Source organism: Crassostrea angulata, chromosome 1 (assembly GCF_025612915.1).
Source record: "Crassostrea angulata isolate pt1a10 chromosome 1, ASM2561291v2, whole genome shotgun sequence".
Classification (NCBI taxonomy): domain Eukaryota; kingdom Metazoa; phylum Mollusca; class Bivalvia; order Ostreida; family Ostreidae; genus Magallana; species Magallana angulata.
The window spans coordinates 24,468,968-24,494,030 of record NC_069111.1 but is presented as its reverse complement, the minus strand read 5'-3'; the positions used below and the strand labels follow the sequence as shown (position 1 = coordinate 24,494,030).

General features: G+C 33.5%; 1 protein-coding gene across 2 annotated transcripts in view; it reads right to left on the bottom strand.

Moving 5' to 3' along the window:
- LOC128156141 (zinc finger protein ZXDC-like) overlaps positions 1–24,011 on the bottom strand; it is an 86,307-nt gene extending 62,296 nt beyond the window's left edge. For both annotated transcript variants that reach the window (XM_052818171.1, XM_052818176.1), the window contains exons 1-4: positions 22,829–24,011; positions 21,827–21,933; positions 21,284–21,433; positions 16,038–16,127 (exon numbers count right to left, since the gene is read on the bottom strand). In XM_052818171.1, the coding sequence (XP_052674131.1) occupies positions 16,038–16,127; positions 21,284–21,433; positions 21,827–21,933; positions 22,829–23,945 (1,464 nt within the window). In that variant the 5' untranslated portion in view covers positions 23,946–24,011. The remainder of the gene's footprint in view (positions 1–16,037; positions 16,128–21,283; positions 21,434–21,826; positions 21,934–22,828) is intronic.
- Positions 24,012–25,063: the final 1,052 nt, after the last annotated feature.

The following is a 25,063-nucleotide window of genomic DNA, read 5'->3' as shown; positions in this document are numbered from 1 at the left end:
GGACAAAAATCAATGGAGTCACGAAAACCTCTATCAATTACCAGAACATCGTTTTCATTGAGAAAATTCAAAATATTGCATCTATTTGTCTCCATTACATTTTTTATTATAGAAGCGTCATTGTTTCTACCATTTGCTAAGTAAGGCCCAAAAACTTCTAAAATGTATCCGGTTGTTGTTGTCACCAAAAATGGTTTCACCAAAGGCCGTCCTTTGTGCATAGAATAAGAAAGTCTTTGGAATTTATACATTGAACTTTTTTGTATGTATATATATGTACCGTCTAGAACTAATATGACAGTGTCTGATATGGGATCTGAAAACAGCTGTTTTGATATATCTGTCGTATGATTATCTATGACATTTTGTCTAGTAATATGGTCAAAACCAAGGTTGTGTGGAACAAAATCTTTCATAATCGCTTTTCGAGCACTTTCAACGATTTCGGCTACTTGTCGCCTACATCGAAATCCACAAAGAGTAGCCAGCAACCCATTCGATAAACCGGACTTCAACTTGAAAAGAAGAATATCAACAGCGTTTCTTACTGTTCGATTTTGTGTATTTCTCATTGATGTTAGATGTAAAACTAGATCGTTGAAATTGACTTTGGAGATTCCCAGTAAAGAATTGTAATCTTCATCTTTGATAAGTTTATCAAAACTTAGGTTGTAAGTGTTACAAGAACCCATTGCTCTTAAGCGAACGTGTTCGAGTAAAACTTGTATTTCTTTAGATGACAGTGCAGAATTGTGTTTCTTATATTTATTAAAGTCAACATGTAAATGATCAGTATTAAGCCGTTTTCCAAGTAAATGCTTGCGAAAACATTTGCACCCAACTGGTACAAGCAACTGAAAGTGAATGAATGCATCCATTCGTGCCTCTTTTGGTACAACTACTATGTTATTTCTTTCGCAACAAAACATGCATTTGTTATGTGACTTTCCTGCCGATACAATGGGAAGTGAAATACATGGCGAGTTAGTTGTTGAATTTCCTTTAGGCGCACACTGTACCTTTGATTTGGCTTGTATTCTGCATTTCGTGCATATTTGACTGCTTTTGTCCAGTGTATGTCCCTGTTGTGTTAACAAGGCTTTCAAGGATTGAGGGATGTAACGTTTTGTCTTGCCTTTTAATTGTTTCTTGCATACACAACAACCGTATCGTGAAGGTCAGCCCATGTCTGTTTACAATGTGAAATCTTGCAGTCTCAAAGAGAATAGCATACATTTCATACTTAACAAAAAGTAGTAGAAAACGAATATCAAATAATTTCAATTTTAATTATTATTAGCAATTTTTTATTATTAAGTAAAAAGAAAAAAACGTTCGAAATTTAACGATGTAAACAAAACATATCCCCTCCCCCTTCCCCCCGAATAAAAAAACATCGATCACGCGTATGATTCGAACACCCGCTTTCACATAATTACATTTGTTCAAAGACTCCCCGCTTACCACTACACCACCGATTCGCTTATTTAAAAGCTACAAAGTAGTGTATTGTATTGTTATCGGTATTACGCGAACAACTGGACTTAGCTATTTTAAGACCGATCTTAAAAATTAAAAGAAGAAAACTTACTTTTTACCATAGAGTGGGTTTTCGTACCATTTTTTCGAAAGTCGAAAAAGATAAACGTTTACATGTGCTATCAATATTTGTATTTTAAAAAGTGGTACGATGACCCACTCTATGGAAAAATATAGTTTGAATATCCAATTTCTTTACTATTTTGTTGCTAAATAAGCATATAACTATTTTGTTGTCTAAATATCAATTAAATGTGAAGTTACTTTTTGTGTGTTTTGGCAATACTGAATGTATATGATTACCTATATTTGATAAATGTAACTAAAGTGAAATTTGTAAGAAAAATAATTTTGTTTTTTTTCTATGGACCTACGTGGGCATTTGCCTCGGCTTATTCCCCCAGATTCTTTATCCTTATGCAATAAGTTGTCAATCACCAGGGAGGCAAAGTTGGGTTTTTTGTACACAATTTAGTTGAATAAATGGAATACGTTTAATACTTTAAGGAACCTATTTCTTATGCGCATTTAAAAGGCGGTGCAGAGCATGAATTTTTGGACGATTGCCAATCCAGACGATCGCTAGAAGGCTCGACACCTTAAAAATATCATTATGCATAAATAAGTATTTAAAGCATTTCCTATAACAGAAAAAAAGAATTCAAGTAAATTTTCCAGGTAAAAAACAGGGGCTTTATAGAAATTAGCCATTTCCTCTTATTACTTCCTGTCAAAATGGCGGCCACTTTGAAATCATCGTAATGAGAAACATTTTCTTTTGAGCATCTACAAACAAAATATAGACTATAATGCTATTTCATTGCTAATACAAGGTAAATAATTTCATTTCAAACTATTGACATACAGATTATGTATTTTCATAATTATGTCATGATTTAAAGATTATATATATTAAGTTATATTTTATTCCAAAATCAAAGACCACAAAAATGCTAAATAAGTTAATATAATAATCGATTAATCTTATAATTTTTCTCTGACAAATTGACTATAAGATTAAGCAGAACCCTCTGTACTACTGGTAAACATTATTTGGCCTGAAATTACATTTTTCAATCCGAATCTATAAGAAGTTTTCTATTTTGCAGCAGTTATTTTCCAAAAAAATTAAGATTGATTAATGATATTTTATGCTTCAACAGATGAGTCTGCTAGCAAAGAAAATTTGGCTAGCTCTGTTGATATGCATGATAAATGTTGATTACGTGTATGTAACATGGCATGTCCAGGGACAACAAGCCTGTTTTCATGGCAAGTAGTTTCTTAGCTCTATTTGAATAATTAAGCACATTTTTATCTAATTCAGGGCTAACGCTGCCCATTGCATTTGTTGCTTTTTGCGATTTTTCAGAATTAAATGCGACAGTTTTTTCTCAAATGCGACACCCAGATTTCATTGAAAATCACTAGCCTTCTGTTTTGATTGCATAATCTCTTCCAAGCAACAGTCTGTAGCTGGACTTTACGCTTGACTGACTTAAGACAATGACACAGGTAAACAGTGGAAGCCATCTGTAAGCGGGGTATACACAACCGTCTTTAAAAAATGATAGGTGATATTTACACCTTATTACAGCTGAATGGATTTGTAATTAACCACGGACATATCTAATGCTTTCATCAACTGAGCTTACAATGTGATTGTCATTTCATAATGAATGTGGATACAGACAGCATAAAACTGCATAAAATAAAATAATCATTTTGAAAAAGTGTAACTGGTTTAAGATATGATATATGGTTGATCAAAATAACTTAATTTGAATTGTTATGTAAGTTTTTTGACAAGGTGTTTATACTGAAAATTCTGACATCGTAAGGGTAGTCTATGAATAGAATTACGTAGCAAACTTGGAATTTTTACATTTAAATTTAGCTAAAATGTCACAGTTCAATCACTAATTATTTGAAACAAAAGAAGTATGATTTGGAAAGATAATCTTGACTGTAAATCACAATCTTTACATTTAATACCTTTCGCCATCTTCAGTCGGAATTTCCTTTGTTCCCGAAATCAACACAAACTACATATATCTAGTACTTAGATATGATTTTCATACGCCAATCAACAAGACAAGTAGATGCAATAGCATTCATGTTTTTGGATTGAAAAATATTACAATACCGCAAATTTGACCTCTTCTCTTGCTCTATTTTTTTTAAATATAAATTTAATTATAGGAAAACAAATTGAAAGATAAAATCTGTATAAAATTAATTTTCTTATAAGATCTAAAAAGCTTTATACTTGTCACAAGATGTGAATATTCACAATCATATAGATCCATAATTAATTACATTTCTATAAATATTTATAATAATTTAATAATAAAATTATAGTTTAGGTATGCATATAATATGTACATGTATATATCAAAAACTAGTATTCTAGTATGGTGATAAACACTATGATAGAAAAAAATGATTTATTATGCGAAAGGTTGCAACACAACATTTTGAGCCAGTGTGAGCCCTGTAAATTGAATTCTCAGGCTTTTCAGACAAGAACTCTGAGCTATAAACGGAAAACTTCACATGAAACACTTTGTGTAATATTCAAAGACAGAAATAAAGCCTTCAAACTCTAAGATGCATTATATATCAGTAATCAAAATCTTTCTTGAAAAGAGTATCAAGGCAATTTTCAACAAACAAATGAAAATAAAGTCTAGTCTATGTCAGTACTGGTTCTATCCTTAGATTGGATTGTCTGTCTTTGATTCCAAACACTACCACTGTAATTGCTCTCTGGCGTAGGAATACATACGATATTTATGAAAAATATCTAAAATTTTCGTACCATTTAAAATTTTACTATTTTTAAGGTATTTATAAATAAATTTCCTTCAGAAACAATGCTTCTGAAAACATTACACTGAATTTATTTTTTATTTTCAAGTACTAAGTCTTGTCAGCAGTGATGATTTGTGCTTAGGTCCAAACGCTGTTATAGATTCAGTTTGCCAGGGTAACTGCATAGGAGAGTTTATTAAAATCAACTCCCAAAAAAATTAATCTTTACTAATTAGGGCTGTCACGGGTACCAGAAATAACCGAGAACGTGGAACAATTTGTATGGTTTGGTTTCGGTTCTGGGGCCCATTTCACAAAGATTTCCTAAGATGTTTCCTAAGACAGAACTTAAGATATGCCTAAGTTATAACTTAGGAAGTTCCTAAGATTTGTCATAGCTGTTTCACAAAACTTTCCTAGCGTAACATAGCTGCAATAATGTAGCCCTCTCCGATTTTTTATATCTCAGTTAATAATGTTTAAAATAGGGGAATTCCTAGGGTGCTTTCCGTTTTACCGGCAACGTCGGATTTGCCGGTGTTGCCTTCGTTGCCAATTGCTGGAACGCGCGTCGTTGGCAAGCGTTTGTAGCAACGCAATATACAGTTGCCGATTAGGTAACAATATGCATTGAGGTTATCAAATTCTACAAAACCAGTATTTCTAAAACTTCAATTTGTCTTCCTACATTTAAATACATTAAAACTGCAAATAGCCAAAATTTTTTGGATCAAATTTTAAGCTGCAATCATCATCGTTGGATCATTGTGACATTGCCAACCGTTCCATTAACGTAACCATTTCCCGATAACGACGCCGGCGAGGCAACATTAATGGAAAGCGCCTTTAAATTCAGTTCAAGATCTGCTCCTGAATTCTCACTGGCTGTCCCAAAATAAAACCGGTCAAGGTCAGTAAATATGGCAGACAAATTCAACTTTCGTTTTTTACATACACAAAAACTAACCGATTTATATGTACTGTACTTGATATTTTTGGATTAATTTATGCCATAGACATCTACAACGTTTGAGTTCATGTAAGAAATGCAAATGTTATTGTCATTTATATACGATTTGAGACGAAATTGTTGCACTTGCACCATTACGGAGATCCTATGGAGTTGTAGCCCTCTCCCAACAAAAAAAAAATCAAAGGCCTGAAGGGCCACAATGGCGTCGAGTTAAAGTTAATTTGAAGAGTAAAAACCTAAATAATTTTTTAAACAAGTGAAAAGCTGTCAATGAGACAGCTAACTGGGTTTTCTTTTTATATGTGAACTGTATCCATAATCCATGTCAACCCATATCCAGTGAAATAAAGTACCTCATATGCAATATTTTGCTAAAAAAAAGACTAAGTTCAAAAGCTGGTATTTTTATCATAAATAATCAGAAATAAAAATCCTAAAAATATTCACACCTCTGATACATGTACAATTAATCTGCAAAAGAACAACTTTTTATCTATAAAACTGTAGGAATAGTTATCCGTACAATGAGGTAACCCTATATGCAATATTTTGCTAAAAATTGACTAACTTCAAAAGCTGGTATTTTTTTCACAAATTATCAGTAATCAAAATCCTAGCAATATGCACGCCTCTGATATATGTATAATTGATCTGCAAAAGAACAACTTCTTATCTTGAAAACTGTAAGAGGAGTTATCCGTACAATGAGGGTACGCTATATCATATGCAATATTTTGCCAAAAAATGACTTAATTTTTTTTTCATAAATTATCAGTAACCAAAATACAAGCAATTTTTTTTCATAAATTATCAGTAACCAAACTCCTAGCAATAAGCACACCTCTGATATATGTATAACTGATCTGCAAAAGAAAAATTTCCTATCTTGAGAACTGTAGGAGGAGTTATCCGTACAATGAGGGTACCCTATATGCAATATTTTGCCAAAAATGACTAAGTTCAAAAGCTGGTATTTTTTTCATAAATTATCGAAAATCAAAATCCTAACAATATGCATACCTCTGATATATGTGTAATTGATCTGCAAAAGAACAACTTCCTGTTTTGAAAACTGTAGGAGGACTTATCCGTACAATGAGGGTACCCTATATGCAATATTTTGTCAAAAAATGACAAAGTTCAAAAGCTGGTATTTTTTTCATAAATTATCGAAAATCAAAATCCTAGCAATATGCATACCTCTGATATATGTATAACTGATCTGCAAAAGAACAACTTCCTATTTTGAAAACTGTAGGAGGACTTATCCGTACAATGAGGGTACCCTATATGCAATATTTTGTCAAAAAATGACAAAGTTCAAAAGCTGGTATTTTTTTCATTAATTATCGAAAATCAAAATCCTAGCAATATGCATACCTCTGATATATGTATAACTGATCTGCAAAAGAACAACTTCCTATTTTGAAAACTGTAGGAGGACTTATCCGTACAATGAGGGTACCCTATATGCAATATTTTGCCAAAAAATGACCAAGTTCAAAAGCTGGTATTATTTTCATAAATTATCGAAAATCAAAATCCTAGCAATATGCATACCTCTGATATATGTTTAATTGATCTGCAAAAGAACAACTTCCTATTTTGAAAACTGTATGAGGACTTATCCATACAATGATGGTACCCTATATGCAATATTTTGCCAAAAAATGACCAAGTTCAAAAGCTGGTATTTTGTTTTCCATAAATTATCAAAAAAAAATTTTTTCAAAAAAAAATAGAAAATGTTATTTATCACATAACTAATAAAATTACAATTCATTACAAATTTGCTCACCTAATTCTTAAAAAGTTTTGAATTTCAATTGAAAATTTAAGTTTATAGTAATATCTTAGGAGTTAAAAATTTTTTAGATTTTTTTTCTCTATTTATATGGAAATAAATATTTAAATTATTATTGTGTTTAATTCTATATATTGTATACTGCTGATAACCACTCTGTCTCTTATTATCAATTTCATCTAAAATTCACAAGGATCCAAATGACACGGGCCGAAAAGATCGGGGGTAGATAAAAGAAAGCACCCATTCACGTTGTTTACAAAGTGAAAGTAGTTCACTAGTTGGTTTATGTAGATGTACTTATCGCTCGATTAGGAAGTTTTGTTTCTACAAGATCAAACATTTGTGCATTGTCAATTTTCGATATGGATACAAAATCATCTATTTTGCAGGCTAGTACATTTCATAACCAAATTGAGTATGTAAGCCCAGCTATCGCATGTGTCTCGGTGCTAGTGTATTCATCCGCTGAAACCGAGACATATTGTTTTCAATAAAATGTGAACATTTTTAAAGACGGCAACCATTTCGAATCTGCAAACTTGTTTTGTTGACGTACAGTTCTGCTTGAAATTGAAGTATGTCATCTATTTTTCTTGAAACACATACGAAAACTTTGCACTCATTTGAGTTGTTTGGCTCCTAAAAATGTAACTTCCGGACGTACGATCCCTAGATGGCTTTCGAGCTTTGCTCGACGCCATAAAAATCAGGAGAGGGCTACATTATTGCATCTTAGCGTAACGCAGTTGACTAAGTTTTATCTTAAGATACATTGTAAGCAACTTTTATATCATATTATTAATTTTAAATATGACACGAATGTATACTAAATATATTAAGTGAATGTAAAAACTCATTCCCATATACACCTAGAAACTTCTTAGAAAAAAGTAAAATGTGTAAATCGAGTGTAAATAGCCAGGGTAGTGTCTATGCGGATGTGCTGAAATTTTGTATAATATTTTACCTTCACATGCACACATGTATACCGATGATTAATCACTCATCCTAAATAAAAGTATCACGCGATTTACCTGCATATAAATGAACAAGAGGCCCATGGGCCACATTGCTCACCTGAGAAACAATAGATATAATAAGATCAGCTTAATGGAGTCAAAATTAATACAAACTATCTGGACAATGTACAATAATACATGTAGATCCTGTATAAATAAAATCCATTTTTTCCCTGGATATTCTTATGTTTATAATCATTAGTCCCTTTTCTAACAGGATGATTTTATAGTCATATCATATGTTGAGTATTGCAGTTCTCAAAAAGATCCTTAACAATAGTTTATATATGGGATATAAATCTACATCAAACTCTGAACCTTCTTGTAAAGCCAACAAATTGTCCTGGGGCCAAAGTCTTAACAATTATAAAGAATCATCTGGCTGATTAGTTTCTGAGAAGAAGATTTTTAAAGATTTACTCTATATATTCCTATGTTTAATTTCAACCCCCCATTGTGGCCCCACCCTACCCCCAGGGGTCATGATTTTCACAACTTTGAATCTACACTACCTGAGGATGCTTCCACACAAGTTTCAGCTTTCCTGGCTGATTAGTTTCTGAGAAGAAGATTTTTAAAGTTTTTCTCTATATATTCATGTGTTAAACTTCGACCCCCCATTGTGGCCCCACCCTACCCCCAGGGGTCATGATTTTCACAACTTTGTATCTACACTACCTGAGGATGCTTCCACACAAGTTTCAGCTTTCCTGGCTGATTAGTGTCTGAGAAGAAGATTTTTAAAGATTAACTCTATATATTCCTATGTTAAACTTCAACCCCCCATCCTATCCCCGGGGGACATAATTTTAACAACTTTGTATCTACACTACCTAAAGATGCTTCCACACAAGTTTCAGCTTTCCTGGCTGATTAGTTTCTGAGAAGAAGATTTTTAAAGATTTACTCTATATATTCCTATGTAAAAGTTTGACCCCCCCCCCCCTCATTGTGGCCCCATCCTACCCCCGGGGGTCATGATTTTCACAACATTGTATCTACACTACCTGAGGATGCTTCCACACAAGTTTCAGCTTTCCTGATCTTATGGTTCATGAGAAGAAGATTTTTAAAGATTTACTCTGTATATTCCTATGTAAAAGTTCGACCCCCCATTGTGGCCCCACCCTATCCCCGGGGGTCATGATTTTCACAACTTTGTATCTACACTACCAGAGGATGCTTTCACACAAGTGTCAGCTTTCCTGGCTGATTAGTTTCTGAGAAGAAGATTTTTAAAGATTTACTCTATATATTCCTATGTTAAACTTCGACCCCCCATTGTGGCCCCACCCTACCCCCAGGGGTCATGATTTTCACAACTTTGAATCTACACTACCTGAGAATGCTTCCACACAAGTTTCAGCTTTCCTGGCTGATTAGTTTCTCAGAAGAAGATTTTTAAAGATTTACTCTATATATTCCTATGTTAAACTTCGACCCCCCATTGTGGCCCCACCCTACCCCCGGGGGTCATGATTTTCACAAATTTGAATCTACACTACCTGAGGATGCTTTCACATAAGTTTCAGCTTTCCTGGTCTTATGGTTCATGAGAAGAAGATTTTTGATAATTTCTCGAAAATTTTCAAAAATTCCTAATTATCTCCCTTTGCAAAAGGGTGTGGTCCTTTATTTTCACAACTTTGAATCCCCTTAGGCTAAGGATGCTTTGTGCCAAGTTTGGTTAAAATTGGCCCAGTGGTTTTTGAGAAGATGTTAAAAATGTGAAAAGTTTACAGACGGACAGACAGACAGACAGACAGACAGACAGACAGACAGACGGACGACAGACAAAATGTGATCAGAATAGCTCACTTGAGCTTTCAGCTCGGTGAGCTTAAAATATACTAGTTCAATAAACAAAGATGGCGCCTTACGATTTGGAAATCGAACATATTTCAGTATTTGTTAATAGAAATGTTTAGGGTAAGAATTTTCTGGATTACACAATAATGAGATTGAATAAGGAAAGCCAGAAGTCACATCCATTCAAAATAATGTGGTGAAACCTGCGTGGTTACAGAAAACAGAACACACGGTGTGCATTACCTGCAACTTGAAAATACACGTTTATATCATTAGACTTTACTTGTTTCAAATCATAAATATTACTTACTTTGTTAACATATTTGATTTATCAAACTTCCTGTAACCATTTATTAAAATAAGCATAAAGATATATCTTAAAACGAAAGACATGTATTGAAAAATCGACCACAGGTAAACTTATTTATAACTATCAAATAAGGAACTTCATAATGAAAACAGATGTTTACAATTTTTTTCTAATAATCCTTTGTAGTACAAAATGTTCAGTAAGTTATCTGTGGTGAAATTATTCTATGAATTAATATAGTTTTTTTTTTTAATTAAATTTAAAATCATCAAATGTAATTTGAATTTCTAATCAGAAAACTGGTTATTGAGTTAGGCCAGCATTTTTTTATTTTTAGATTTACGAAATATTTTTCAAATTATTTGGTGAGGAGGAGGGAAAAAAAATAAAAATAAAATTAAAAAATTTGTCCGTCGAGAGAAAAAATGAAAACAAAACAATTTTTCAACAATATTTTTTTATTTTTAAAATAAGAACATGTGTCCAGGAGCTACCATTTTTTTAAAATATCTAAGTAATTTTGGTTGTTGGTGATGTTCTTATCATAACATATTTTATCCATGGGCACTGAAAATTTGTGTTGATATATTGTACATGCATGTATAAAAACGAAGGTTTTTTTTTTATAAATACAAGTACATACTGTACATATACATTAAGACCAAAAAAATTAAGGAAGTTTTCACTTCCTCCTTGCAGAAAAATAGGAAGAAGTGTGAGAAATAATTTATTTGATTAAATTAACAATGCTATTCACAAATTCGAAATTTAAAATATTGTTACTGAAAATAAATTGGATTAGAAGCATGTCCATAAATGTCAGTAAAAAATCAAACAAGTTTTTTTATTTAAAAAAGACTAACATTTAAAAATTTATTTATTTATGTAACTATACCTTTAATAAAGGAAATATTTCGTTATTTTGTTAGCTTAATGACAAATAAAATCATTCTCTTTCCTTCAGTCATAAGACTCCTGTGTTCAGTGTGTTTAGGGTTATTAGTCCAACCCTATGACCCACTTACAACCGTTATGTAGAGGATCTATTTCCAAATGGTTAAATTATGATTATTTTATAATTTATTTTGCAAAATTTTTTTTAAAAAAAGTTACATCATTTTCTTGGCAATGAGGTTTTTTTTTTAATTTACGGAATTGTGATAGAAAAAGACTTCAACTTCTCTTTATTGAGGAAATTCTGGCTAAGTTGCCGATCACAAAACTTAATAGGGTCGTAAATTGTAGGGTTGGACGAAAGCAAACAGGAGTAGGCCCTATGGTGTTTTTTTTGTGACTTCTAGTGCCTGTGACTTGATCGGAAAGAACTTGGTCTTTTTAATCAATGCATGAACAACAATCAGACTACACATATACGCGATTGCATCAACATTTATTTTTATTTTTACCAGAAAGAAAATTTCGGGTCGGAGGAAAAAATGAAATTAATAGCTAGTTCAGGTTCTTTTATTTTTATTTGAATTTTTAAAAAATAGGGTCGGCGGGTTTGTAAATCGAAATTTCAAAAAATGCTGGCCTTAAAGATAATATAGTTGTTTTTTTTAATTAAATTTAAAATCATCAAATGTAATTTGAATTTCTAATCAGGAAACTGGTTATTGAGTTAAAGATTGTTACGAAAGAGTGAAGATAAAGAAAAAATAAACTTTTGAAGTTAGGCCAAAAAAAATTAATCATTAGTTTCTCGGGCCAAAATTTTGAAATATTGATGAGGCAGGCAGGGTTTGTTTGTTTTTGGTTTTTTTAGACAAATTTACAATGACGTTAACCCATATTTTATGATTTGTGTACTCATTAGCAGATTTTCATCAAGCTGATCTGATACATTGGAAAAGTTTAAATATTTGTTTTAATTTGTTCTTTTTAGTTTAAACTGGTTTTTTTTTTCAAAGGATGAGTTTTTGCAGATAAACAAACATGACAAATGATTTGTGCCCCTGCTTCATTTTGTGCCCATCTTTCCCCTCCACAGTAATAACACAAATCTTAACTGAAATAGGGGACTTCTTAATATCGCAGAGGCTTCAATTTCTGAAGATAACAGAGAAATTTCAGTGGTTGTGTTAACAGGGACCAACCTAGAGCAAACTTAGTTTAGGAAGCTTTCTCTTCTGAAGTTCTCCCTCACAGAAAAATAATGAGAAATTTGAGAAATCACGTAGACTTCCATTCTTTGACAATGGCATAATGCTTATGATAATACATGTATGCACAGATTCAACCTTTATTTGAACTGGATTAAAAGCAAGTCAATTAAAAATGGAACAACTCCTAAAAAATTTAAAATCTTATCCATTTTTTAAATTTAATTTATTAGGCGTATTCATACATTTTGTAGATGAAATGTTTCGTAATTGTGTTGGCTAAATGCCAAATAAAATCAATCTCTATGTCACACCTCACAGCCTTATTAGCATAATCGGAACCTTTCTGGTTTTTATATTCACGAAAGAATGAAAAAACACGAGAAAGTCAAAACTTTGTATATCTCGGGATTTTAACGTGACCAGTCTCATACTCGTGAAAATCGAGAGGGGAGTTTAAATGGAAAAAGTAGGTAAAAGTTTTTGTTTCTTATATTGGCAAGCTTTTAAATTATTTAAAGTTGCAGAACAATTGTTTATTAATGTGAAGTCGAAGTTTGGGGTGATTAGCCTTATCTCGTTAAATTTTGTTCAGCATGAAACAGTCTGAACAGCAATCCTTGATTTTGTCAACAATCTAAAACGTGCTAAGGAGTAGTCATTCGTCGGTAAGAACATACTTACTTACATTGTTAAACTACTCAAAAACTCTTTTAAAAGCCTACAATGCATTAAGTATAGTACACATGTTACAAAAATGTCGATTATTAATGGTCGTTGTGAAATGTGACTTGAAAGACATGTTTTAGTATGAAATGTGTATGCAGGTGTATTATAGTCAGTTTATACACATAATGTTACGTAGCATACGTTAAAAAAATATTGTATGTTTTTCCTACAATATTGAGTTTGTGTCAATCATGCTTTCAGTCATTTCCATACAGAATTTCCTCGACACGTACAATGTACACTGTACATGTGGTTTTGATATTTGTATCTCATTCAAACTGTTAACTTTATGTCTTATTTATCTATTAACGATGAGAGTGTTTATGAATCAAGGGTCTGAAGTTATGTAATTGAGAGTATGAGAGAGAGATAGACTCAGAAAGAGGGAGAGAGAGAGAGAGAGAGTATGAGAGAGAGATAGACTCAGAGAGAGAGAGAGAGAGAGAGAGAGAGATGAACCATATATATATATATATTTCAATAATGTCACATTGCACTAGAAATATTGCTGACAAAGATGTTGAGAGAGAGAGAGTATGAAAACCATAACAAATTTTATAGTTATATGTCATTTCCCACTTATGAGTTAATTTGCTATAGCTGTTATCATGGTAATGTTTTGACCATGTCTCAGATACTGCATGTGCCCATAAAAAAGTGTAATCTAGGACACACCCTTTTGTTTTGATAATGACAGCATTTAGCTTTGTAATGATAGCTAGTGTATCTTTTTTCTTCTAATCTACAGATTTACCTGCGGCTTCCAGATGATCTGAAGATCAGGAATATAGAAAATATTGTCAATTTGATATTGCTAATGACCCAGTCAAGTCTGCTGAAGCCCAGAAGGTACTTCTTTGTCATGTAATAAACTTACAACTTGTCCTTCATATGTAGATATATTTGGTTTAAGCTGATTGAAAGCCAAGCAAGGTCATCTAAATAGCTACAATGTCTTGTGTAAAAGGGAAAGGTTTATATGGGCATCTTGTTGCAAATCTGCTTGATTATCTGTATTTTAAGGGGTGGGAACCTCTGAAAGGAATACCAGGAGTTTGAAAATATTATAAACTTTAAGAGATGTGTTTTACACTCTCTGAGAAAATGGGATTTGCAGAAATCCCATGAATTTCTTATGCTGGAAATATGTTTTTCAGATTAGTTTTTGTTATTGACGCAATCATATTAGAATGTTGATAGTTGAAACTCATACAGACAATCATATGTTACATAAGTGTTACATAAGTGTTAATGACTTTGATCTCTGTTCAATATATTTAATATCTTTCTGTCCACTGGATATCTAAATATCTTTGAAGTTACACCATTGAAGTTACACATTCATTACATATCATGTGTGTGCAGAATTGATTGAGCCAGGTTTCCTGATGTTGTCATATAAGTGATACATTGTACTGCTTTAAAAAGTATACATCACTTGTGACTTACTGGTATATTAGTACATATTTCATTTGTAAAACCATTTGACACATTTACAGTGTTTTGTAGTACTGAAATGTTTTTATGGCTTTTAAAATTACTGAAAGTACATGCACATGATGCAACTATCTTTTGACGCTGTATATATAACAAAAAGAAACTGTCAGCTGGGTTTAAAATTAGTGGCAAAATGATGTAATACATGTATGTACAATATTATATAAATAGTGCCTGTTTGGGAGGGTAACAGTTGAAATTGACACCCCGAGAAAACCATTGTCAACCGACGCGAAGCGGAGGTTGACAATGGTTTTCGAGGGGTGTCAAAAAGTGACTTGCCGTTATAATACACCTCACTGCATTAATTGTGTTTTTAACATTACAACTTCGTTGCATAACGGCAAGTCACTATTTAATTAATTAATGGAAAGAACACAAATTAAATATTTTATGTTTTGTATTTCGTTTTCTCATTCATAGCGATTACGGGGGATAACTCTATTTGGATATGAAACCACGTGTTGAGCTAATGGACGCCATTCCCCGTATTTACAAGTAGCTTTCAAAGTATAACTTGATTAAATGAGATTTAGCAATAAGGTATTAATAAAATATAAAAGGTTTGGTAAAATATTATACTTAGTTCTACCAGACAGAACCACGGAGGTTGGTGTTGCAATTAAATTTACACTTTGTAAAATTACGATACACAACGATACACCGACGAATACGGAAGAGACCAAACAGCCACAAAACACAGATTAATTTTTAAAAATTGCTTGAAATATATATGTTAAGCAAATTTAATAACTTTAATTACTATTTGACTTTCTACATCGATATTCTGAAAGTATATACTTAATATGGTGACTTTCTTAATCATCGGTCATACTTTCACTATAGTAATCATCGATTGAAAATCGGCTTATCCCCCAATTAGGCTAGTCTAAGGATTTTTCTTGAATTTTATCTAAAAATTAGCAATTCGGCCTATGCCCCACATCGACATATGCCCCGAAAAATACGGTTCATTGATTATATAATAGAGAAAACCGATAATTGTTATATGAAAAATCCGGAAAAATAAAGATAAAAAATATTGATGCGGCGATGATTTTACTGACGCGGCGGTGCCTGAGAAACAAATCATTAATTTTTTTTGGCCCTACAAAAAAATGAATTTAATTTCAAAGTTCACCCGAACCAAAAAACCCGAAACTGAACTGAAAATTTTACGACCCGATCCGACAAATTTTGGAACCGTGACAGCCCTATTACTAACACACTTGAATTGAAAACTATGAATATGCTTTTCTTTTGTTTTTTAAAATTGATGTGTTCTGTATTCATCAAGTTTTGAAATAAAGAAAAATGTTGCCCTACCAACCAGTAACCTATTTCTTTCTCTTTTTGTCAAGGAACAGGAAACAGAGATACTTTTTACTTTGGACTATTTAGCACTGAAAAGTTTTGAGGGCAATATTCATTGTTTTACCTGATAATCTTTCCTTCCTTGATGAGATTCTTCATGTCTTTTCAGTTTGTAACAAGTTGTGAATGCCCAATCACAGCCTGGTTTACTACACTAATAAATAAAACACAGACAAGTTCATGCCAAGCTCATGCCCAATATAACAAGAGGCCAATTGGCCTTAACGGTCACCTGAGCAGCATATATCCCATACACAAACTTGTCATGGAGTCTCATATATGCATCTAATTAATTAGGTTTAATACTGGAGTAGAAAAATTATAAATATTATAAATTTGTAATGACGACCACATTTCAAAAAGAACTGTGAAACCTATAATTTTGGTGAAAAACTAAAAGATCTGGTCTACAAAATCATGAATTCAGTTTTCCTTTCAGATGTGTGGGAGTAAAGAGGATAATTTTTTAACGTTATATGTTAAATATGCATTAATATTTGTACATCCATTTTGGCCCTACCCTAGAATCAAAACCCATCCTTGAGGGGACATGAAAATTAGAATTTCAGTAGAGGACTTCCTGGTAAACATAATTATTAGTCAGTTGACTCAGTTTTTTATACAGATGTGTGAGAATAGAGAAGAAAATACATTTTTACTATATCACTGAGTTTACTGAGTGATTGAGGTCACATAAAAATTCATCCCCCATTGTGGCCCCGCCCTACCCCCAGCGACTATAATTTGAACAAACTTGATTCTACATTATCTGAGGATGGTTACACGCCAATTTGAGCTTTCTTGGCCAAGTAGTTTTTAAAAGAAATTTTTTAAAAGATTTTCTCTATGTATTCCTGTATAAAAATTTATCCCCTAATTGTGGCCCCACCCTACCCCCAGGGACCATGATTTGAACAAACTTGAATCTACACAATCTGAGGATGCTTCCACTCAAATTTGAGCTTTCCTGACCTAATAGTTTTTGAGAAGAAGATTTTCTCTATATATTTTTATGTAAAACTTGATCCCCCCATTGTGGCCCAACCTTACCCCCGGGGACCATGATTTGAAGAAACTTGAATCTACACTATCTGAGGATGCTCCCATTTTAATTTGAGCTTTTTCTGGCCAAATAGTTTTTGAGAAGAAGATTTTTAAAGATTTTCTCTATATATTCCTATGTAAAACTTGATCCCCCTCTTGTGGCCCCTCCCTACCCCCGGGGACCATGATTTGAAGAAACTTGAATCTACACTACCCGAGGATGCCTCCACACAAGTTTAAGCTTTTCAGGCCGAATAGTTTTTCAGAAGAAGATTTTTAAAGATTTTCTCTATATATTCCTATGTAAAACATGATCCCCCTATGTGGCCCCACCATACCCCCGTGGACCATGATTTGAACAAACTTAAATCAACACTACCTGAGGATGCTTCCATTTTAATTTAAGCTTTTCTGGCCTAATAGTTTTTTAGAAGAAGATTTTTAAAGATTTTCTCTATATATTCCTATGTAAAACTTGATCCCCCTCCCATTGTGGTCCCACCCTACCCACAGGGACCATGATTTGAATAAACTTGAATCTACACTATCTGAGGATGCTTCCATTTTAATTTGAGTTTTTCGGGCCGAATAGTTTTTGAGAAGAAGATTTTTAAAGATTTTCTCTATATATTCCTATGTAAAAATCCATTCCCCAATTGTGGCCCCACCATACCACCAGGGACTATGCTTTGAACAACTTGAATCTACACTACCTGAGGATGCTTCAACTTTAATTTGAGCTTTTTCTGGCCAAATAGTTTTTGAAAAGAAGATATTTAAAGATTTTCTCTATATATTCCTATGTAAAACATGATCCCCCTATGTGGCCCCACCCTACCATGATTTGAACAGACCTGAATCTACACTACCCGAGGATGCCTCCACACAAGTTTAAGCTTTTCAGGCCGAATAGTTTTTGAGAATAAGATTTTTAAAGATTTTCTCTATATATTCCTATGTAAAAATCCATTCCCCAATTGTGGCCCCACCATCCCACCAGAGACTATAATTTGAACAAACTTTAATCTACACTACCTGAGGATGCTTCCATTTTAATTTGAGCTTTTCTGGCCTAATAGTTTTTGAGAAGAAGATTTTTAAAGATTTTCTCTATATATTCCTTAGTAAAACTTGATCCTGCACTCGTAGCCCCTCCTACCCCCCCCCCCCCCCCCCCCCCTTGGACCATGATTTATACACTACCTGAGGATGCTTCCACACAAGTTTTAAGTTTTTCTGGCCGAATAGTTTTTGAGAAGATTTTTGAAAAATACCAAAAAAATTTCAATAATTCTCAATGATCTCTCCTTTAAAGAGGACGTGGCCCTTTCATTTGAACAAACTTGAATCCCCTTCACCTAGTGGTGCTTTGCGCCAAATTTGGTTGAAATCTGCTCAGTGGTTCTTGAGAAGAAGTTGAAAATGTGAAAAGTTTACAAAGACGACGACAACGACAGACAACGGACAAATTGTGATCAGAAAAGCTCAGGTGAGCTAATAAAGTTAATGTACTGTAAACCAACTTTTATTAAGGTGCGAGTAATTTTCATGAGGTTCGTAATAGCTTTGTCATCGCGTATACTTCTCTTTGAAGTCAGTCCTCAAATGTCTTTGAAATCTTATTTTCCAGAAATACTACATCTTAATCATGAAAATTAATCACCAATAAGAGTTGGTTTGTTTTAAAAAAAAAAACACTTTTATATTAATCTCTGCATTCTGCTTCCTCAATTAATGTTTATTAACTATAACTTTTTTTCAAATAATATCTAAACTTTAAAATCTTATTTGATTTCTTGACTTCGTTTTAATAAGCAGAGTTCTTGAAATCTTTTCTCTGCTGTCAGTCATTTGGACTGACTACCATCTGAAGTTTGACAGTCCAGACAGATTTCTATCAATCCAAATATTTTTAATAGAAAGATGAAAAAACAATATTTTAATTTTATTATTAGTGTATTTTATTTTTAATTAACTTACAAGCCTTCCAATATCTCTCATTTTTACCTGATCTGATTCATCCTAACTTTCACATTCTGGCTTCTCACCTTCACATTCTTATTCATCACTTCATTAATTTTAACTTCCTTCCCTCTCTCTCATTATCAAATTTCCTCTTGTTCTTTCTTTCTCATTCTCTTTTTTTTTCTTTTTGCACACATCATGCCACAGGGGCTAAGATGTCGGATAGTGGAGTTCTTATTTGTTCACGAAGACATAAATGATTAAAATTGGTATTTTTGTGTGTATATCTGTGTAATGCAATAAAAACATTTCCTTAAAACCCTGTTTCATTCATGGTAAAAAGTGTATTTAAAGTAGTCCGAGTATTGCACTACGTCATAATACGGATTTTACAATATTGGTTCAATTTTTACATAGCGTTTTAGTTACTCAGTATTGATTTTGCTCTAAATCGCTGTTGTAAACATGCATTGACAATAATAAGCAGTTAGAACAGTAATGTATGTATTGTATAAGAGATAGAAATGTTTAATGTTGAGAAACTCAATTTTGTAAAAAAATAAAATGAAAAACGAAATTTTTGATTCACCAATATCATGGGTAAGCTTATATTTTCTTTGTTTTGACCCCATTCCCCGGATTTTCTTTTACTAAAATCAAAATTTAGAGACAAGCTATTTCGAGTTTACTTAATCATCAATTAATTGATGTTTAAATGATATCTAACATTGTTGACAGATCTAAGCAAAAAACAGTAGCAAAATGTGATTTTTACAGAATTTTTCTTCGGGGTGTACTTGGTGTATAGATAATAGTGTGAAAAGTAATCTGTCAACATATGATTTACTTTACCAAATCTTTTTTCTAAGATGTTATTCTATAGAATTAACACAGTGAATATAGGTTTGAGTCCATAAAATAGTAAAAATGACCAAACACGATACATGCATCGCGTTTTTTGTATTTTATTTTGATACATCAGGCCTATAAAGCATACTTACTTACAACAATTTGCGCAAAAATATTGATGAGATATGGTTTAAATAATTGTTTATACTATATTTTGTATATCCAGTTTCAATTTCCCCAAAATTGGTAATTATTTTTAGGAAAAACGAACGTCTGGCAAATTTAATCATTGTCAATAATTTTGGCAAGGGGTACACCTGTCTGAGAGATGATAACAAACAAACTATATAGCTAGCATGTAAACATTGATATTTTTTATGTATATGTATTGCTATAATGATTATCTATCATTTAAAGCTAAGCTTTAAAGGGACTTGGACACGATTTGAGATCAAAAACTTTATTTTCATTTTTTATGTATAAAATGGTTTACTGGTGCATTTTAAATGATTGACCAAAATATTGAATGTTAAAATCAAGTTACAATCAAGATACAGAGGTAAGAATTGATTGTTATGTAAACAAAGCTCAAGTCTTATAGTTGTTTACAAAAATGTAATGTAGAGAATTGCCATTTCCTAGACAAAATGACAAGTAAAAAACTATTTCAAATATTAAAACTTACATCAATACAACACATATGTAAATATGACAATATTCAAGCTTTTGTTTACAAAACAAAGAATTGTGAACTCGGTATTTTGCTTATAACTTGATATGACTTTCAAATTTTGACATAGTTGAAAATGGAAAAAAAAATGAAAATTTTAAGTCAAATCGTGTCTAAGTCCCTTTAAATGATTGAGCCCATTTTGTGCCGAGTAAAGGACTGCTTTAATTTACATAAAATAAACGTAACAAGACGACACTCGTCATCTTGGATTTATAGTTGCCATCGGTTCACGCTACATTTTAAACAAGTTCTCCAAGTGACTGACGATATCTAAGTTTGGAAAATTATCGAAAGCCTTACTCCTATCGTCTGACTGTTAGGCTGTTAGCCACATTATAACACACCTTGTCAATATGTACTGAACACTTGCCAAACTTATCGAAAGCATCAGAAGTTTACATTTAAGTGACGTAAATTCTATACATTATTACTGAGATGTTCCGAAAACGTATGATCAGTCTAGAGAGAGCCAAAAATCTGCAAAAAACTCCTCCTGATTTATCGTATGCATTTGAATCTCCTCAGTGATTACCCGGAATAGTTTGCATCAACTTTGTTGCTTTTGTACAAAATTTAGTCATATTTTCACAAGTTCCCCTGTCAACATCTATTGGTCATTTGGACTGACAGGCAACCTCAAATAATCGGTCCTTGGTTATTTTTATCGGTATTGCAGACAGGACCGAAAGATTTCAAGAACTCTGCATAAGTAGAATTACCTTAAATGGCCTTTCCCCAGTGTGACTCATGAGATGAATTCTCATTTTGGAGAGTTTTCGAAAGATCTTGTCACATCCTGGATGAGTGCAGAGGTACATGTACACCCACTTATGGGGGCTCATTGAAGGGTTCTTCAAGAACATGGGGGGCTAAGATCAAACACAAATTATTACACTTTACAACAAAGGAAATTTTTAAAAAATTACCTCCACACACTCTTTCCTTTTAATATACAAAGTAGGTTTTTGGTTCACAATTTGTTTCATGCTGTTAAATGGATACTGTATACAGGGATATATTTGCCCCCATTTATTTTCGCCCCTTTCACCTCATTGTCAGCTGGCAAATTTAGTACTTGTCAAATTCCAATGTCTCAAATTATTTCTCTTTTAACATAACTTTGCCTGAGCAAATACAAGACAGAGCGAAACTGTTTGCAATTGAAGAAGGGCAAAAATAACATGGTGAAAAAATAACCCTGCATACAGTTTGCTTTCTGTGATTAATCAAAAGTGAAAAACATTGGGTTACCATGCATTTACCTTTGTGGCAGAGTTGTCTACATTGATTATGGTCTGACCCCCTGCTTCACCAGAATTGGCTGTCAAAATGGTGCTTCCTCCTGGATTAGCTGGCAGAATCAAGAACCCTGGAAAAAATAACAAGCTAAATAAAAAATTTTGTTTTGCCTCAGATTATAATGTCTTGACGCCATTGAATGAATCGCATCACATGATTGCCTTAAAATTTCTTTACATGGCAAGCGTCAAAATTTATACGGCAACATGGTGGACATAACTTTATTTGAGCTGATTTTGTAAACAAACGTTCAACCATACCTATACTTTTCAAGCTCCAAAATATTTAGAGGGACCCCCCTTTGCCAGCGACATAATAAAACGATTCCTACAATGGCATTCAGGTTTGCACAGACGACTGACGAGGAAGGTAAAAAATTAGAGAATTAAGCTATGAATTTAATTGTTATATATTACGGCATCTTTTGTTTGTTTACTTTAACTTTCAAACTTTAGGTCCTCGACAAAACAAAACACTTATTAAGTTTGTTACCGACTGATTACAGAAATCTATGGGGTCGGAAAAGTTCATAGAAGGCGAGGCAGAGTAATAATGTGAAGTAATAATGTGAAGCACACCCCCATTCCCCAGTAAACTGACAAAAATATTAAAGTTGGAATTTCCAAAACTTAACCTTCGTGTACCCTCATTTGAAGTGAAGAACACAATTGTTTAAATTGAGTCAATAATAACATTAAAAACAATCCATTGAGGAAATGTCAATTTTATTTACTCTTGTTTGAAAATAATAAATTGTCTACAGTTAATCAAATAAAAGAGCCCTCCGACCGGCTGACATGTGTTACAGGATCACAAACTGTGAGATGTCCATGTATGCATTCATTGATGCAACAAAATTGAGAATGTTGCATATATTTCCGCATATATATGTGACATTTTTATCAAAATATAAAATTTAATGATCATTTTCAAATTATGACCACTGAGTCTAATAAAACCATCACCTGTTTGAATGGGTTGAGCTTTGGAGTTTTCGACAGATTTTGACGCTTGATTTACTGGCAGTAATTTTGTCAAGGTGTCATTCCCATGCAGCTGATTGGAGTTGATATGCAGAAGTTGATGACCCTGGCCTGTGTTGACAATAATAGGTGTGGTATTTCGCATCGGAACCAATTTGATTTCTGGGCCATGCTTATCAGCACCACCTTCAATTTTTGGGGACTGAAGAGCAATAAGCTGATTTTGCACGATCTGCAGTGTACCGGCCTTGTGATTGGGGTGTGCAACAGACTGAATATTCAGAGGCTGATGGACTTGCACCAAATTAAGTTTACTGTTGGTCACTGTGATTGTATCATTAGATGTACTGGTGTTCTGGGCTAGTTTAGTAACTTGTGCCGTCTTATTTTTTATTAATGAAACAGATGAAATAATATCACTTGAGGACTTAAGAGAGATATCCACATTTAAACATTTTGGTCCAACTGAAGCTTCGAATTCCAGTCCCCTATCTGGCATGCTTTCAAGTTCCTGGGGTGTCATCAACATGTTATTTTTATCTTCAAATAAAGAGACATCTCTTTCAGAAATGTTAGCACTGCATTCAGACGTTTGGGATTGGGAAAATATTGAAGATATAGTGGAACATGACCCAGATATTCCCCCAGAGCTGGCAGTCGACAGTAGGGACCCGTTCGTCCCTCCCAAAAGGAGGCCTGACGTTTCGAACGAAGGCACAGACCCTTCAGCACATAGTGTTAAATCTGTCGTATCCGGTAAGGAAGAACTAAACAGCTCAATCCCATCGTTGCCAGTCGTTGGGATCTCAAAATCGATAGCTTCAATATTCCTACATCGCGACTTAAGCCATTCTGTGTTGTTTTCAACAACAGCCCTTTCGTAGCTGTCTAAATCTACGTCCGATGGCGATGATAAAAATTGCAAGTTGTCGCCATTTTGTATTCCTTTTTGATGTTCAACAAGTTGGTCTTCCGAGAGAATATCACTTTTAATAGAAAATGCATCTGGCAGGTCAATGTTTACATCCAGGCCCGACACATGTGTACCGCACTGGGGGCCGCCATGTTTTACATTAACTAGACCCCCTTCATTCGACATGTCAAAGCCCCATTCACGTATTTCTTAAGGGGTTCGCCATTACAGTTCAGAACGCAAGGTACCCTGACGTCACCGGATATGATGTACATATAGGCCAAATAATAAGAAATCGCGGGAACATGTTCAAAATCTCTTATAGCAATAGTGTTTTACGGTGCGACTGTTGGGGCGAGCACAGCATGTGCTCAAACAATGAATTATGATAAATCAATAAAAATAAAATGAACAACGTAAATGAATTTGATTGCAAAATAAAATAAAACATACCTATTTTTTCAATAAATTTTCATTATTCATAGTTTATAAGATTTGTTATAATTTATTTATGTATAAGTAGAACAATAGTTTAATCTCAGATACAATGTTGTTAAGTAATAAAGATTTTAATATAAATGTTCATTGCACCGTATATCCTCTTTTAAAGTGATTGTAACGTCAGTTCATCCCCTTATTTTGCAGTAGACATTTTTTCTTAAACTAACATATAAAAATTTACTCATCATAGAGCCACCCCCCCCCCCCCCATGTTAAAAAAAAATAAGATTTAATTTTTTTTTCAATTTACACATAGAAAATCATCTTCGCTAGCCAAGGGTTTTTGGTCCACTTTGCTCCCCATAAACCCTTGGCGGATTTCTGTCTTAGCCCCACGGGTCTCTGACTCTGTCTCCTCGTAAAGTTTCGTGCTCTCCGAGTGGAAGTTGCAGTAAATGCATTTTAGGGTCTCTTTCCAGCAGACGCCCTTCTGTTTTTCCCTTTCGAAGTCAAATTGTAAATTTGTTGGGCAGTTTGGGCTCTGCAGCATGTGCATATGGTATGCTGCATTGAACATGTCGCATGTTTTTCCAGCATGAAGCAGTCTATACGTGTCTCTTTCAGCCTCGGTGGTAGGGCTAGGCTGAGGCATGGTGCACGGTGTCTTGGTGCGGAGTTCCATTATGGTCTCTTTCGGCTCTGTATGCAGAACGTTGTCTCTTAAAATACATTCCCCTGTCTTGCTAATGTCTGTAGTTGTCTGTCCCCTGACATACTTGGACCCGCCTTGTCTTTTTTCCCATCCCTCATGAGGTGATCCCCTGCGACGGCCATCCCCGACTTTGAAATAACAGCTTTTGCTC